The sequence below is a fragment of the Podarcis tiliguerta genome (assembly GCF_965153285.1).
Source record: "Podarcis tiliguerta genome assembly, chromosome: 10".
NCBI lineage: Eukaryota > Metazoa > Chordata > Lepidosauria > Squamata > Lacertidae > Podarcis > Podarcis tiliguerta.
Genome location: NC_139543.1, coordinates 19,701,308 through 19,717,300, shown reverse-complemented (window position 1 = coordinate 19,717,300; position 15,993 = coordinate 19,701,308). Strand labels below are relative to the sequence as shown.

The 15,993-nt window shown below is 45.4% G+C and overlaps 1 protein-coding gene across 1 annotated transcript in view; it reads left to right on the top strand.

The window, feature by feature from the left end:
* CPED1 (cadherin like and PC-esterase domain containing 1) overlaps positions 1-15,993 on the top strand; it is a gene marked incomplete at its 5' end in the record, with an annotated part of 114,069 nt that overhangs the window by 83,180 nt on the left and 14,896 nt on the right. Inside the window, one exon of the mRNA XM_083399502.1 lies at positions 15,121-15,238. Coding sequence (XP_083255628.1) covers positions 15,121-15,238 — 118 coding nt within the window. The remainder of the gene's footprint in view (positions 1-15,120; positions 15,239-15,993) is intronic.

The window sequence follows — 15,993 nt, the reverse complement described above, 5'->3', positions numbered from 1 at the left end:
GTGTTTTGTTTTTAAGGGGTGGGATCAGGGCTGCCTGGGAGTGGCTCCCCAGCCAACACGATGGCTGGGACAAGTTCCACAGGGGAGGAAGCACTGGGACATCCGATCTCGGTGATCATGGGCAGGAGGCGGAGTTACGCTAAGACCAGACCATGTCATTACCAAGGAGGCAGGTTTAGTCATTGTTTGAAGACTATCCCTGCCTCCGGGTCTGGCCTTGACCGGATGGATACTGGAATCAACAGGGGAAACCCACATGACCTGAAGGTGTTGCTGTGTAATGCCAGGTCAATGATGAATAAAACCACTGCCATCCACGACCTGATTGTGGATGGAGGATTTGACCTGGCATGTGTGACAGAGACCTGGTTGGAGGAAGCAGATGGGCCTGTCCTTGCCGCTGCTTGCCCACCAGGTTTCTCTTACGCACAGCAACCCAGGTCATGTGGGCGGGGAGGGGGGTTGCAGTGATTTTTAGGAAGTCACTAGCTTGCACCAGGCGTCCTGCTGGGAAGATCCAGTTTTCTGAGTGCATGTTCTGGAAGTTGGGCAATAGGGGCAGTACAGGATTCCTTTTGGTGTACCGACCTCCCCACTGCACCAAGGATTCCCTGTCCGAGCTGCTTCAGGTCGCGGCAAATTTTCTCCTGGAGACACCTAGTTTGGTTGTCCTAGGGGATTTTAACATCCATGCCGACATGACCTTACAAGGGGCTGCTCGGGACTTCGTGGAAAGCATGGCCTCCATGGGGCTGTCCCTGAATAGATTTGGCCCAACTCATAGTCATGGACATGCCTTAGACCTGGTGTTCATCTCTAGTGACGTGGGTGATCTCACACTAAGTAAAAGTGAAACAAAAGAAGTGCCATGGTCAGATCACTTCCTGGTGCAACTGGACTTCTCCGCGACCCCTCTGCAGGGAGGTGGGACCAATTCGGATGGTCCGCCCCCACCACTTAATGGATCCAAATGGTTTCCAGAGAGTGGTAGGGGATGCTTTATCCCATGTTGATGGCCTTTCAGCTGATTCCCTGGTGGCCCGCTGGAAATGGGGAGTTAACCAGGGCTATTGACTGTCTGGCTCCGAAGCGCCCTCTCCGATTGCATGGAGCCCGGACAGCCCCGTGGTTTTCTTCGGAGCTGAGGGCGATGAAACAATTGCTGAGATGGCTAGAGCGTCGGTGGCAGAAAACTCACTCCGAATCTGACCAGACACAAGTTAGAGCTCAACGTCGAGCCTACCAAGTGGCGATAGCGATGGCGAAGACTTTCTTCACCGCCTCTATTGCATCTGCAGAAAATAGTAGCAGGAGACTCTTTCAGGTGGTTCACAATTTAACGGAACCACCTTTACCACCAGGGCCTTGTAAAGACCCCAAGATCTCCTGCAACGATTTTGCAAAGTTTTTTGCAGATAAAATCACTCATATTCGGAAGGAGCTAGACACCACCGTGGGAGCAGGGCCGGGGCGGGAGAGTGCTAGAGCTCTGTCTGGTCAAGTTGCATGGAATCAATTTCAATCCGTTACCCCTGCGGATGTGGACAGGCTGCTTGGACTCGTGAAACCAACCACCTGTATTCTTGATCCTTGCCCATCCTGGCTAATAAAAGCAAGCTGGGAAGGGCTGGGCGATGGGCTCTGCAGGGTGGTGAATGCTTCCCTCTGTGAGGGAACATTCCCAGATCCGCTGATAGAGGCAGTCATTAAACCGCTTCTTAAAAAACCACCTTTAGACCCGGCCAGTATGGCCAACTATCGCCCAGTCTCAAATCTTCCATTCTTGGGCAAGGTGATTGAACGCGTGGTTGCTGAACAACTCCAGGCACGCCTGGAGGATGCGGACCATTTGGATCCCTTGCAATTGGTTTCTATGGAAGCCGCCCAGAGTGATGGAAATGTACCTACAACTAGTAATGTGCATGTAGACCAAGTTTCAATTATTTAGGCCCCTCGTTTATAAAATAAGGAGAAATCACAAAAGAAGAGTATACATGAGTAGCCAACAGCTGCAGACCCTCCAAGTGTCCCTATTTTCCAGGGACAGTCCCTGATTTAGAGAAGCTTTCCCAGTTTCTAATTTGATCCTGGAATATCCCTCTTTTCCTCAGGATGTCCTTATTTTCATCAGAGAAATGTTGGAGGATATGGAGTTATCTGACCCCCCCCCCCAAGCCCTCTGACAGCAGCCCTGGATAGGGAAGGGTTTCTTTAATGTTTATTGTCTTATTCGGTTTTTATATATGTTGGAAGCCTCCCAGAGTGGCTGGGGCAACCCAGTCAAATGGGTGGGATGTAAATAGTAAAATTATTATTATGGAATCGGGCGTCCCTATTTTCACTGCGGAAATGTTGGTTCGTATGCAGTCGCAGGGAGAACGTCAGGCAGGCCAAAGCTCATAATGAACTCAAGCTTGTAAGAGAGGTTAAAAATAATAATAAAGGTTTCTTTGGCTATGTTCAAAGCCAGAGGAGGAACAAGCAAGGTTCCTTGCATGGAAAAGATGGAGAGATCCTATTAGGTGACAGAGAGAAGGTGGAACTGCTCAATATCTACCTTGCCTCTATCTTCACCCAAAAGGAAACAGTGCCCAACCTGGTGATAACAGAATAAACAATGCAAGGAAGGAGCTGCAGCCCAAGATAGGAAAAGAGGTGATAAGGGAACACATAGCTATTTTAAATGAATTCAGGGCCTGATGAGCTGCACCCAAAGGTACAAGAAGAAGAAGAAGAAGAAGAAGAAGAAGAAGAAGAAGAAGAAGAAGAAGAAGAGTTTGGATTTGATATCCCGCCTTTCACTCCCTTTAAGGAGTCTCAAAGCAGCTAACATTCTCCTTTCCCTTCCTTCCCCACAACAAACACTCTGTGAGGTGAGTGAGGCTGAGAGACTTCAGAGAAGTGTGACTGGCCCAAGGTCACCCAGCAGCTGCATGTGGAGGAGCGGAGACTCGAACCCGGTTCCCCAGATTACGAGACTACCGCTCTTAACCACTACACCACACTGGCTACTAACAGAAAGGTGGACTTAATCTGTGATTCGCCACACAGTCGGTTTCTCGTTCCATCCCCAGTACAGCAGTATTGGCACACTTAAAGCTACGTATGCATTGCTTGCTTAAAACCCAACTATGCCATCCCCCTCAAATTCAGAATGATACTGGTTTGGGCAAAACCCACTGAAACAGAGTATTTCATAAGAAACCACAGGATAGATACAGTATAGAGATGGATTGTGACTAATGTTATGTATACAGTGCTGGATGCAGAGTAAACAGCAGGATGTAGGTAGTCAATTGTCTTTCAGCATGCAGGTTGCATACAGGAATGTGTGAACATACACATGATTTAGGCAAACCAGTTGCATTGTGGTTGAGCAGGAGCACCCAGTTTAGGGATGATGTATTGTCATCAGCTGTGGTTAAAATAGTTTCGGAAAGAGAGCATGTTTCTGCCTGAACACATTTTTTGCTGGATTCTAGGAGAGCTGTATTTTGTGGCCATCTGGTTTTACTAAACAACAGAAAGATATTGAATCACAGATTAAAGATATGTCATACGTAATAATTTGATTTCTCATTATGCATGATAAATTATATTAATTATCATGGGCTCTGGACTGAAGCTGCAGCCAAATTCAGAGGGGTGTGTGCCACTTAGTGGAAGCATCTCAGTCATTTCATTCCAGGACATATTGTACTAAAGGAATTTTAAATGCCTGTTTCCATAACTGACACAACCTGAAAATACTGGATTTGCAGAGAGACTCCAACACTATTTATCTTTTTTAATATTTTCAGTCGACACAGAAGACACCTCTCCACCTGTGCTGCATCTTCTACATAAAACATCTGTGCCAATTCGAGATAATTATTTCCCTGTAATTAAAAAAAGCTACGTTTTTGGAGCACAAAAATAATCTTCTCCACAGCACTAGGAAATTTCTAATAACTGGTGTGCTTTATAAAATCTGTTATCAGGCAAAGCACCAGCAGATGACAGGAGTAGGAAACTTATTTCAGTCCAGGGGCTGCATTCCCTTTCTAACAAGCTTCCAAGAGCCTCATGCCAGCAGTGGGCGGGGCCTTATGCAAATGTGGGTGGAGCAACGAATGCAAATGTTATCCTTTTACAGTAAGATAGTTTCTACACCCCTGTGTTTCCTCAATCCACACAAGGAAGAACTCATCCAGGCAAAACCCGTTGGAGGGCTAATGAGAGATGCAGTGGCGTAGCGTGGGGGGTGCAGGGGGTGCCGGCCGCACCGGGCGCAACATCGGGGGGCGCGCTCGCACTTGCAGCTCTCTGCCCCTACCTGGCTCCACGGGTTAGGGGGCGCAAATTACTTGCCTTGCCCTGGGTGCTGACAACCCACGCTACGCCACTGGAGAGATGTAGGCTGGTGGGGGAGCAGGGAATAACACATTAGTTATGGGTCACTACAGGGCAGAGAGATCTTGATCATTTCTATTCAGTATGGTGGAACTTTATTTCTTTTCTTTCCTTTTTAGTTTCAGATTTACAGGTATCTCTCCCTGCAGAATCTAGAGAAATATAGTGGTCATGATTTTAGATTGGGTGTTATTTTGAAATATATATATTTAGGTTCTGCACGCCCTGCCTTTAGTTGGCCATATTATTGAATTGTTGTTTACTTGTCTCTGTGGTTCCATAATCATTTGAAAGCTAACAAAAATATATATTTTTAATTAAAAAGACACATTCCACCTAGGCAAAAAGAGTTGGCCAGTGTGGGATGTTGCCTAAGTAGAATTCTGAGGGCCAGGCAGAGAGTCATTTGGTCCCTGAGGTTCCCTTCCCCTGTGCCAGCATATAGAGATGATGATGATGATTTTATTTATACCCTGCCTGTCGGCATACAGAGGGTCGAAAGGCCAGCTGGCTAGCCCCAGCTGAGTCGTCTCCTTTCAGCCATCCTGCTGTGAAGACCCATCGGCCTCTGCTCTGACATAAATCAGCGACCCAGGCTTCAAAGCCAGGGCACACTATATCAGCAGTGCAAACTGCGCAAACAGAATAGGCGTGAGGCTTGTGGAAGCATACTGCAACTACGGATTTATTAATCATAAATCAGGACAAAGAAACATGTTGTTTCTCTCTTTGTCTTCTCAGCGAGAGAGTCAAAAGCAAAAGCAATAACACAGGGGAAGTTCCACTAACGGCAGCAAAACAGTGCTGGAATGTAAACAGATATGTGACACGTAACAGTTCCATGTCTTCTCCTTAAGGTGGAATGGACATTTCCCAATACCGCCCACCTGGCTGGGCCTCCCCAGCCACTCTTAGCGGCTCCCAACAAAATATTTAAAACATCAAATATTAAAAACTTCCCCAAACTGGGTTGCCTTCAGATGTCTTCTAAAAGTCACATCGTTGTTTATTTTCTTGACATCTGATGGGAGGGCGTTCCACGGAACAAAAGCCACTACCGAGAAGGCCTTCTGCCTGGTTCCCTGTAGCTTCACTTCTCGCAGTGAGGGAACCGCCAAAAGCCCCTCAGCACTGGACCTCAGTGTCCAGGCTGAACAATGGGGGTGGAGACACTCCTTCAGGTATAGAGAAACGTAGCAGAGAAGCAGCAGACAACAGAAGGTTCCACTTGATTCCAGAACCCCTTGACTTTCATCTGTTCACTTATTGCCTTACCCCAAAATTTCCTTCTCTCTTTTTCTTATAGCTGTAAATCCTAATTTAGGTAACTGTGTTCTCCACTGTTTTAATTCAGCAGCAACCTTGCCTTGTGTTTTACGCACCTGCCAAGCTACCCTGTTAACTCATTCATCATGGTCTCATGCGGCAGACGTAAGTGCTTGAACTTAGTGATTCATTCAGTGTCCCAGATTAATTCATTGCCACTGCAATGGCTTGAGTCGCTTTTCACTACTGGTTCCTTGATTACTCTTCCCAAATCGAAAGAAACTGAGGATATGGAGTGCTGTGAACTTTCTGCTGCGGAGAACAGAGTCAGTTTTTAACCAGGACCTTGTCCTTTGGCACCAGCTTCAGCATCCAATCTGTAAAAAAGCTTCCTCCATGATGTCATGCTAGCAAGTTGCAAGGAGACTGTGCGTTCTATCTGCTGTGAACCAGAAGGCAAACCCTTAATATCTTTTGGAAAATGTTGTGAGATATATATATAACTATATATGTGTGTGTGTGCGTGTGTGTGTGTGTATTTATGCCCATCCAACATTAAATTCTCTTCTTTGATTAAAGCAGCAAGAGCGCTGAAAATCTATTAGAGCCAATTTAGTTACCATTATGGGTTTCAAAGAAAGAAAGAACAGATTTGTAGGTGATTTGGGGGAGCCAATTTGTCTTCCTTATTTCTGTTCTCCAGCTGTGTGCATTAAACGAGAGTATATTTATCAGCAGCGTCGGTATAAGCCAGCCAGGGAAATCTAACCTAGAGATGGCCGTTCTTTTATCGATTTTTCAAAGCAAAATGTTTCTTCACTTGACAGCTCTGTATCCCAAAATATTGGTATTGAATGTTAGTATTGATATCAACATAAACCGCCCTTCAGTTTTATCGCCTTCAACGTGCAGCCTCATTTTGAAATTGACCATGGGTTTTCATTCTCTTTTGTCCTGAACCCCTGGCCTACCTGGAAGCAAGCCAGTATCTCAAGCCCCCAGTCCAGGGTCAATCCACATGTCCAAAGTCCTGCAGAGATCTTGGAGCATCTCTACACCAGTGTGGTATAGTGGTTAAGAGCAGTGGGCGCGTAACTTGGTGAACCGGGTTCACTTCCCCGCTCCTCCACATGCAGCTGCTGGGTGACCTTGGGCCAGTCATACTTCTCTGAAGTCTCTCAGCCTCACTCACCTCACAGAGTGTTTGTTGTGGGGGAGGAAGGGAAAGGAGAATGTTAGCCACTTTGAGGCTCCTTAAGGGAAGTGAGGGACGTGGGTGGCGCTGTGGGTAAAAGCCTCAGCGCCTAGGGCTTGCCAATCGAAAGGTTGGCGGTTCGAATCCCCGCGGCGGGGTGCGCTCCCGTTGTTCGGTCCCAGGGCCTGCCAACCTAGCAGTTCGAAAGCACTCCCGGGTGCAAGTAGATAAATAGGGACCGCTTACTAGCGGGAAGGTAAACGGAGTTTCCGTGTGCGGCTCTGGCTCACCAGAGCAGCGATGTCACACTGGCCACGTGACCCGGAAGTGTCTCCGGACAGCGCTGGCCCCCGGCCTCTTTGAGTGAGATGGGCGCACAACCCTAGAGTCTGTCAAGACTGGCCCGTACGGGCAGGGGTACCTTTACCTTTACCTTAAGGGGAGTGAAAGGTGGGACATCAAGTCCAAACTCTTCTTCTATTCTTCTTCTAAGCCGAGGTCCTTCAACATGGGCAGTGGAGCAGAGACAGCACCTCAGCTCTGCTTCCCTTTTATACTTTGCAGGGGAGCCAACTATAGGGGACTCTGGGGCCCTGAGTTTTGTTGTGCGTGCTCAACACCCACAGGGCTCCCGATGCAACTTTCAGTGCCTTGCAAAGCACCGGAAGTCAAGTCCGAGGTCTCGCAAGACCTCGGAGGTGGAAGTCAGGTTCCGAGGCTGCAGGGCATGTGACATCATGATGTGACATCACAGCACACATGCTGGGCACCCATACCCTGGGGCCCAAGTCAGCGCCCCTGATATTTTGCCTGCTGGTTGCAGCATCTGGGTTTGATGAAGCAGGTGTCAGTCTTCAGGGAATCTGATCCACCTCCCTCGCGGCTGGCAGCCAGAAATGGGAAAACAAGAAGTTCTTACTGAGATAATTTATTCAATATTCAGAGAAAGAGACGCATGATGCTGCCTCTTGAATAATGGCGTTGCTGCGAGTAAAGTCCCACCCCCTCCGCCTCTCCTATTGTCTCTCCTATTGTATGTCATCCCTAAGTTGGCTGATTTCTGCCTCTGAGCTTTCTGTTCTCCTATTCTCAATGCCTGCCTGGACCTGGGAGGGGGTGGGTCTGGCCTGCTTTCCAAAGACACTGAGTCTGTCAGCTGTTTCTCCTCTGGTGCTTCTTCTTCTTCCTCCTGCTCCTCTCCCAATATTTCCCATCTTCTCCCCTCTGCAGCCTCTGAACTGTGACCTTCTGCAAACCACTGTTCTAAATCTATACCGTCTCCCTCATCTCTGGGAAGTGCAGGAGGAGGGGGGAGGTCTCCACCATTCCTCTTCAGTCCAGTCCCTGACAGCAAGTGACCCTCACCTGTTCCAAGCTTCCTCCATCTGAGGAATCACACATGTCCTCCCAGAGCTAGCAAGCCCCATCTGGCCAGCTAGGGAGCTGGGCTGTAGGCCTTTGTCTGTCTCAGCCTCCAAGAGCACCTCTCTCACTGCTCCCTATGCCTCAGCACCCGCCATGCTCATGAAGACAGAGGTCCCTCTGGTGATGTGTCCTGCTGTTCTGGTTCCTGTTCTGGTTCCTTCTCCTCATTCTCCTCCATCACCCCATGAGTACTTCCTACACCAACCTCTCCTTCCCCATCCCCAGCTCTCAGGCCTTTACCCACTCATTGATGGCAAGCAGACACCATGGCTCTGTTCTAGCTCCACTGCCAGAGGAAGGATGTTAGGAGAATCCTCAGGTTGTGCTTCTTGGGTTCTCACGAGCATCTGGTTCTTGCATCCGCCGAGCTCTGTGGCTTCCCTTTGGATCAAAAGGCTGCGAGTTGCCGTCTAGCTCCCACGGGAACTCCAGCTTTCCTGGCAGCAAAAACACAATCATAGCTAACAATTTGATGCCCTTTCACCACACCCGAAACAACGGCTTGAGACAAATGCCTGCGTGCCTAACGGCTGGTCAGGAACGGAGGTTGCTCTATCAAGGCAATCAGGCCCAGATTTCCAATTTGGATTGAAGCCGGTTTGGGCAAGCAAACATAAGATTTCATTTTAAAAGACGAGATAGATCAGGATAGATGTGGACTGTGGTTATCGCCATGTGCATGCCACTTCCCCAAAGCAGCACACTGGATGCAGCGTAAACAGCGGTCTTTCAAATTGTTATGGATAGAAAGCTGCAAATGTCTTTCCAATTGGTTCTTACCCAACCCATTAAAAATCATAGAAGGGAGTGCAGAGGATTTGAACTGTCCTAACGAAGGGGCTGTGCTGTGCCAAGGTCTAGGGCGGACCCCTTTATACATTCCCTTGCTCAAGAAAGAGGTAGACAGAGAAATGTCCTGGTTAATTTCTTCTGGAAATCTATTGGCGGGAAGAAGGCTGCTTTTTCTGCAGCCCAGCCGGCGCGTTTTCTTCTCACCAATCACCCATGTGATTCCTTAATTCCCCAAATGGGGAGATGAAGCATATGGCTTCACGGGTTTTTTTAATAGATATACAGCCATCGCACCCGATACGAGACGCTGCTTTCATATGAGGCCTTTGTGATATTAACAAAATTAAAAACATCAAAGCCCTGCGGCTCGGATCTGTTGGAAGCATATTAGAGAGTAGACGGTAAACACGAACAAAGAGATATGCCTGAGAACAGAGTATGCTTTGCATTAGCGTTATCCCTCAACACACATGTAACCCCCTCCCCCCTTTTGCATGAAGGGCAGGAACTAATTGGGTCTGTGGCGTTGTGGGGGAGAGCAGCCTAATCCTGTTCGTGTGCCTGATGCCGCATTAACTTCCTCTCCGACTTTTATCAGAACATATTTACTTCAAAGGGAATCTTCCAGATGCTTACACACCCAGAGGAGTAGCCCAGATCTTCAGGGAACTAGCTGTGCAGGAACGAATGGCAGCAAATTTCATCCTTTGCCATTGTGCTGTAGTAAACCTTACGCTTTTTTTTATTGAAAGAAAACCCTGATATGAATTAGTTTGGTTTGCAGCTAGCCTAGTCAAGGTATGTAGTACAGTTGTACCTTGTTCTCAAACCTTTTGGCTCCTGAACACCACAAACCCAGACGTGACAGTTCCGGTTTGTGAATTATTTTTGGAAGCTGAACATCCGACAGGGCTTCCGTGGCTTCTGATTGGCTGCAGGAGCTTCCTGCAGCTAATCAGAAGCCACGCTTTGGTTTCTGAACGTTTTGGAAGTCGAACCAACTTCCAGAATGGATTCTGTTCAACTTCCAAGGTACAACTGTACCTAAAACGACACTTGACACAGAAAACCTCACAAGCGCCGCTTCCCATTTCTGGCAAATCATCATGGATGATTATTTGTTGCGCTTTAATTCTATCCAGAATATAGCATCAGTAAGGTCAGGGTTTTGTTTGTTTTTTTCAGCCAGAACTCACCATAACTCAGTCCTGGCATTTCTCAAGTGGGCACCATTGCCATTATAAGAGAACAAGGGAGGTGTTTATGGGGAGTTGCAGTACCTGTTTTTTCTAGAAAAATGGCACTGAGCAAGGCTATCCACTACCTCATTCACTCAGGGTGGAATGTCTTTTAATTCATGAACTTTTTACCAAATCTTCAGCTGTTTTCTCGTCTTTTCCAGCATGGAAGCACATATCTATTCTGAGCACCCCATTCCCCCAAAGGGCAAAGAGAAGAGTTCAGTGTGTTGAGCTGGATATTGTGCTGTTGCTTTTAGATGGGACTTTTTGAGGATGTTATAGAGAGCCCAGAATGTGGCTGGGGGTGGAGCACACATACATTGATCATTTGGATAAAACCCCGAGACAGGTGGGTTGCAGTAGAAATCACTGTGGCAATTATGGCGGCATTTGCTTCTCATTTGCTCTGCTGCATGAATCGTTTTTGATAGAGTGGGGTTAACCCATCTGCTCATAATTTATTTCTCTGCAGTGAGAATCCTATTTGACTTTTTATGAGCTCATTCCGACTAATGTTATTAGCCTACTTTTCCTACAGCATTTGTTAATCACTTTTCATCGTACACTTTGGTTGTGTATGAAAACGGACATCAGCTGACTAAAGAGAATTCATGAGGAGCTTTTCCCTTTAAAAAAAAATGCAATGAATTGCAGATGTTTCGGAGAAGGAATTGGTAATTTCATTTTGTCCTGATTAAGTGAGATAGAGCTGTGTAGTCACAACTGAACAGTACAAGCAAGAATACCGTTCCTCTTCTTTAGATATAGCTGTCATACCAAGCTGACTGCATACTTCATTCTGTTATGGCATGGAGTGATGTTCTCTGTGGCCCATTTGAGACATATATTTGAAATATTTTTTCATGTAGCTGAATATTATGTGATAGATATAGGATAGGATAGGATAGGATAGGATAGGATAGGATATGATGATATGATGATATGATATGATATATTATACTACCTGTGATATGGAAGCCCATCTTTCTGTTGGACGATTGGACAAAGAGAAGCTGCAGGTTTCCTTGCAATTCAGAAACCTGGAAAACTTGTTTGCTCAGAGCTAACAAATGCCATGCACATCATGGCAATTGTGGTTCTGTTTTATCACTAGAAAAGCTCTTCAAAACAATCGTATGTTTCTGGGTGAGTCCTGTTTGTACTTGTTTTGATTTAGAGGGCATATGTCTCCTTTAATATAACCAACCCTCCTGTTTCCTGTTGTTCCGTTGGAAACTTACTGTGCCTTCCCTTTGGCAAAGCATAGGACCTATTGTTTAATTAAGGGGGAAGTACTCAGAACATTCGAATTCCCGCGACGGGGTGAGCTCCCATTGCTCTGTCCCTGCTTCTGCCAACCTAGCAGATTGAAAGCACGTCAAAATGCAAGTAGATAAATAGGTACCGCTCCGGCAGGAAGGTAAACGGTGTTTCCATTCACTGCTCTGGTTTGCCAGAAGCAGCTTAGTCATGCTGGCCACATGACTTGGAAGCTGTACGCCGGCTCCCTTGGCCAATAAAGCGAGATGAGCGCTGAAACCCCAGAGTCAGCCACGATTGGACCTAATGGTCAGGGGTCCCTTTACCTTTACTCAGAACCTAATTCGCCAAAACTAGATGCCTAATGGCATGCCCATACCAGACAATTTGGTGTGATCAAGTGAGTGTGAATGGGCAGTCCTCACCAAATGCAGTCTCCTTTCTCAGTTTTCACTCCTTTTTCAGGGTTTTTAGTGATCAATCAGTACCTCATTAAAAGAATGGTGCCCCTTACCACTAGGAATGCATGGTTCTTGAATTCCTGATTTTCATCATGACATGTGAGGATGCTTTTTTGCAATGTTCATATGATTTTTTTAGATTTGAGATTTCTTGAAATATAAATGCTACCCAAGTTAAATGAATGAATAGCAAGTCAAAGGCAGCATACAGACATTTATTTATGAGGGCAGCAGAACTGTGCAAATCTATCCCCAAACTAGTTCAGTTCATTTTTCTATTACTCCTATTTTACAATTTCAGTGATTTATTGCTGGACTCAAGCTTGATGAATCTAGAAAATGCCTTGGATGAGATCATAGGGTGCTGATGCTCTAAGGATGTAATTATTCAAGTGTTTTAAAGAAATTAGAACTTTTTAATATCTCCCTCTTTGACTATGTGAGAAGTATAGCTGTAATCATGTGATCTCAGGAACATGGACCCAAGCTTGACTCAACCTTGTTGCTAATATTTTAAAATACATATTCTTGATATATTTATGGCTTGCTTGGATTTACATACAAGCGTGTCGCTTTTTCAGCTGACATTAAGCCAAGTTACCAAATAACCTGCTGAAATCAATTGCCATAATCCATCTAAGACCACATTGGCATATTCACTAGAGGTTGTGTAATTTATTTCCCTTTCAGGATGTCTCTTTCTTGAACATAAATTAATAACATAAGTTGTGGGTTCAGTAGAACCCCTTCGGGAGACCTCCAGAGAGTTCAGGTGTTGGAATCAATGCCAGCATGATTAACTCAACATAAACTGTACTACTCCAACTAAACTAGGTGCTCATTTGTTGTTCCCTATTGAATCTTCTCTGTTGTGACTTGCAATGGTATAAATAACATTACCATGCTATGATTTAAAGGGCACCTGCCAACCTTGCTTTCTTTTGAAATCAGTCCAGACATTTCAACGGTTCCTTCTTGATTGCCTTGTATAAATGAGGGTGCCCCTCCCCAAAAAGAAATATAATTTGTTTGCCTGCCTCTCGTTCTTGAAGTGTCCGATATTTTTGACAACTTCCAAAGTTTTGTCAACTTTCATCTTTGAACAAAGCATTGGAAATTCTGCAGTTCTGCAAGTGCCTGTAAGGCACCTTCCAAAGCCACACACTCTGAATAAAATCCTCGGAGTATCTTATGCGGAGCTAAAGTAAATGAGAGTGGCTGACCTTTGGCCACTCCATTTTACAAGGCAATATTAATGCCGCCTTTGATCACAAGACATTAGCCCGCCCTCTTGTACTGCATATGTCCTGCATTCATCCCCTGCAAGAGATCAGGAGGCGTTTTAAACATTATTTTGAGTATTTCAAACATATTTACAGTAGCTGAATTGAATGCATTTTGACAAAGATGCATTTAATCAGCCCGCAATGAAAGCAAAGATGATGGAATATTGCTTAAATAGCTGCAACATCCGCAAGAAATGAACAAGAAAATCCCTGTTCAATTTTCTTATGACACTCGGGCGACGGCAATAGCGGTTGGTTCAGGAATCTGGAATTTGCCTGCGAAGGCTTGTGCAAATTGTCATGCCACATGGTAGAAGCCTTTGATAGTACTGTTGGTGGTTACTGTTCCAATGTTGTGTAAATCCTGGACTCAGAGGTTCCATACGGACCTGACAGATTCACCAGTGGAAAGTGCATGGTTGTGATGATTGTGCATGTGAAGCTGTCTTGTTCCAAGGCAGGTGATCGGTTCACCTTTCTCGCTATTGTCTGTGCTGCAGCTGTAGTAGCTCTCCAGGATTTCAGTCAGAATTTCCCCTAGCCCTATTTGGAACTGCATGGGATCGAACCTGCGACCTTCTACATGCAAAACGCATCCGTTGTGCTATCATTTAGGGATGGGGGAGAAATTCAATTCGGTCCATATTTAAAGGCAACTATCTTACTCACATTTTCGTTGCGTGTCTTTAGGCATCAAGCAAAATCCTCTCTCACGCCTTTGCCTTTTCAACTAGGGGGCGAGGTACTGTTTTTGTTTTCTCGTGTATTCTTGTGTCTTGATATTGTAAACTGCCCTATGATCCTCAGATGCAGAGCTGCATAGAAATTTAAAACAAAACAAAACACTATCATCCTTGGAAATGCACACTACTCTGAATTTTGCAATACAGCTAGCTAGCCAAGTAACATGTACAAAAGTGCACAAACTGTGGTAAAGAATCCTTAAAGGTACCCCTGCCCGTACGGGCCAGTCTTGACAGACTCTAGGGTTATGCGCTCATCTCACTCTAGAGGCTGGGAGCCAGCGCTGTCCGCAGACACTTCCAGGTCACATGGCCAGCGTGACGAAGCTGCTCTGGCGAACCGGCACCAGAGCAGCACAAGGAAACGTCGTTTACCTTCCCGCTATAAAGCGGTACCTATTTATCTACTTGCACTTAAGGGTGCTTTCGAACTGCTAGGTGGGCAGGAGCTGGGACCGAAAGACGGGAGCTCATCCCGCTGCGGGGATTCGAACCACCAACCATGCGATCGGCAAGTCCTAGGCGCTGAGGTTTTACCCACAGCGCCACCCGTGTCCCCTAAAGAATCCTTAGAAATGCATATATTCATGAAAATGACATACAAAAAAATGTATTATTTTAGGGTGGTATTGCTTTGCAAAATTGGTATATTAGGCAAAATTGCAAACCACCATGTGTATTGTAGTACAAATTGACGCAGGTAACCTGACGAATTTTCACGATAACTTTTTTTAAGTGCAAACTGATGTGGAAATGTTGAGAACTGATCTTAAGTTTCCGAAAGCAAGAAGCTGAATGAAACTACGACTGAGAGACTTGTGCATCCCCAGAAGAAGAAAAAGTCCATAGTTGCAGAGTTGGGATTATGTATGTTTGATTTTTGGTTATGTTTCAGAGCCAGCTAAGTCTGACAGCAGGAACCAGGAAAGAACAGCTTCCCTTGCAACATTCCTCATAACTGGGGAGTTCTTAATACTGTATTGTCCAATGTATTTTATATGTGATATTACAAAATAATGGCTGTGTGTTAACAAATCGTATCTGCACATTTTAATACAGGATTGTGGCACACTCATTCATCCTGAAGAACCCTGTGGCTTGCAGCCTCTCTCTGCTGACTACCTGTCAGCCATTTCAGAGCCGCAGTTGAAAACATGTGAAACGGGAGACACAAAAGGTTTGTTCCTGATATATTTCATACAGGTTCAGAAAGGCATCCTGTTCCCACTAGAATGCAGGTTATTTTGCTACAGGGAGCCACATTAAGTGAAAAAGATCAAGAATGAACCATGAACTTTGAATGCTGATGACACAGCTAGGTTAGGTCAGAACTCTGTGTGCTTCTTGAGAAACAAATGTCTGCTGGATATATAACAATATTTTAATATTGCTAAAAAGTGCATGATTCCTTACTACTACTAGATATTCCTATACCCATTATTATCAAGAAATAAGCTCCCTTGACCACAATGGGTTTTAGCTCCTGAGTCAACATCCATAGGATGCTGAAGGAAATGAGCTGGTGAAAAAGACTTTTAAAATAGTATTAAAGGAGAGATGACTCTCTCCTTTCATGGTGGCAGTTTAAGATGGGCAAAGCTTTACACAGAAGGAGGAAGGCTTTTCTTTAGCTACTACAGTGGCAAAACCCTAATCTCCTAAGGAACCAGCAGAGGCAAATGTTGACAGCAGGAACTTTGTTCAACACTTGTCTAGTGTTGTATAAATTAATTATAAAAATTATAACTTTGCAATGTTTAGAGAAGGGATCAAAAATCTGTGATGGAGCTCAAGCCTATCATGGGCAAGTTCTCAGGTTCATTCTTCAGTATCTCTAGTTGAAAGGATCAGGTAGCAGGTGATATGATAAACCTAGGCCTGTTTCCCAAACTTGGGTCTCCAGCTGTTTTTGGACTACAACTCCCATCATCC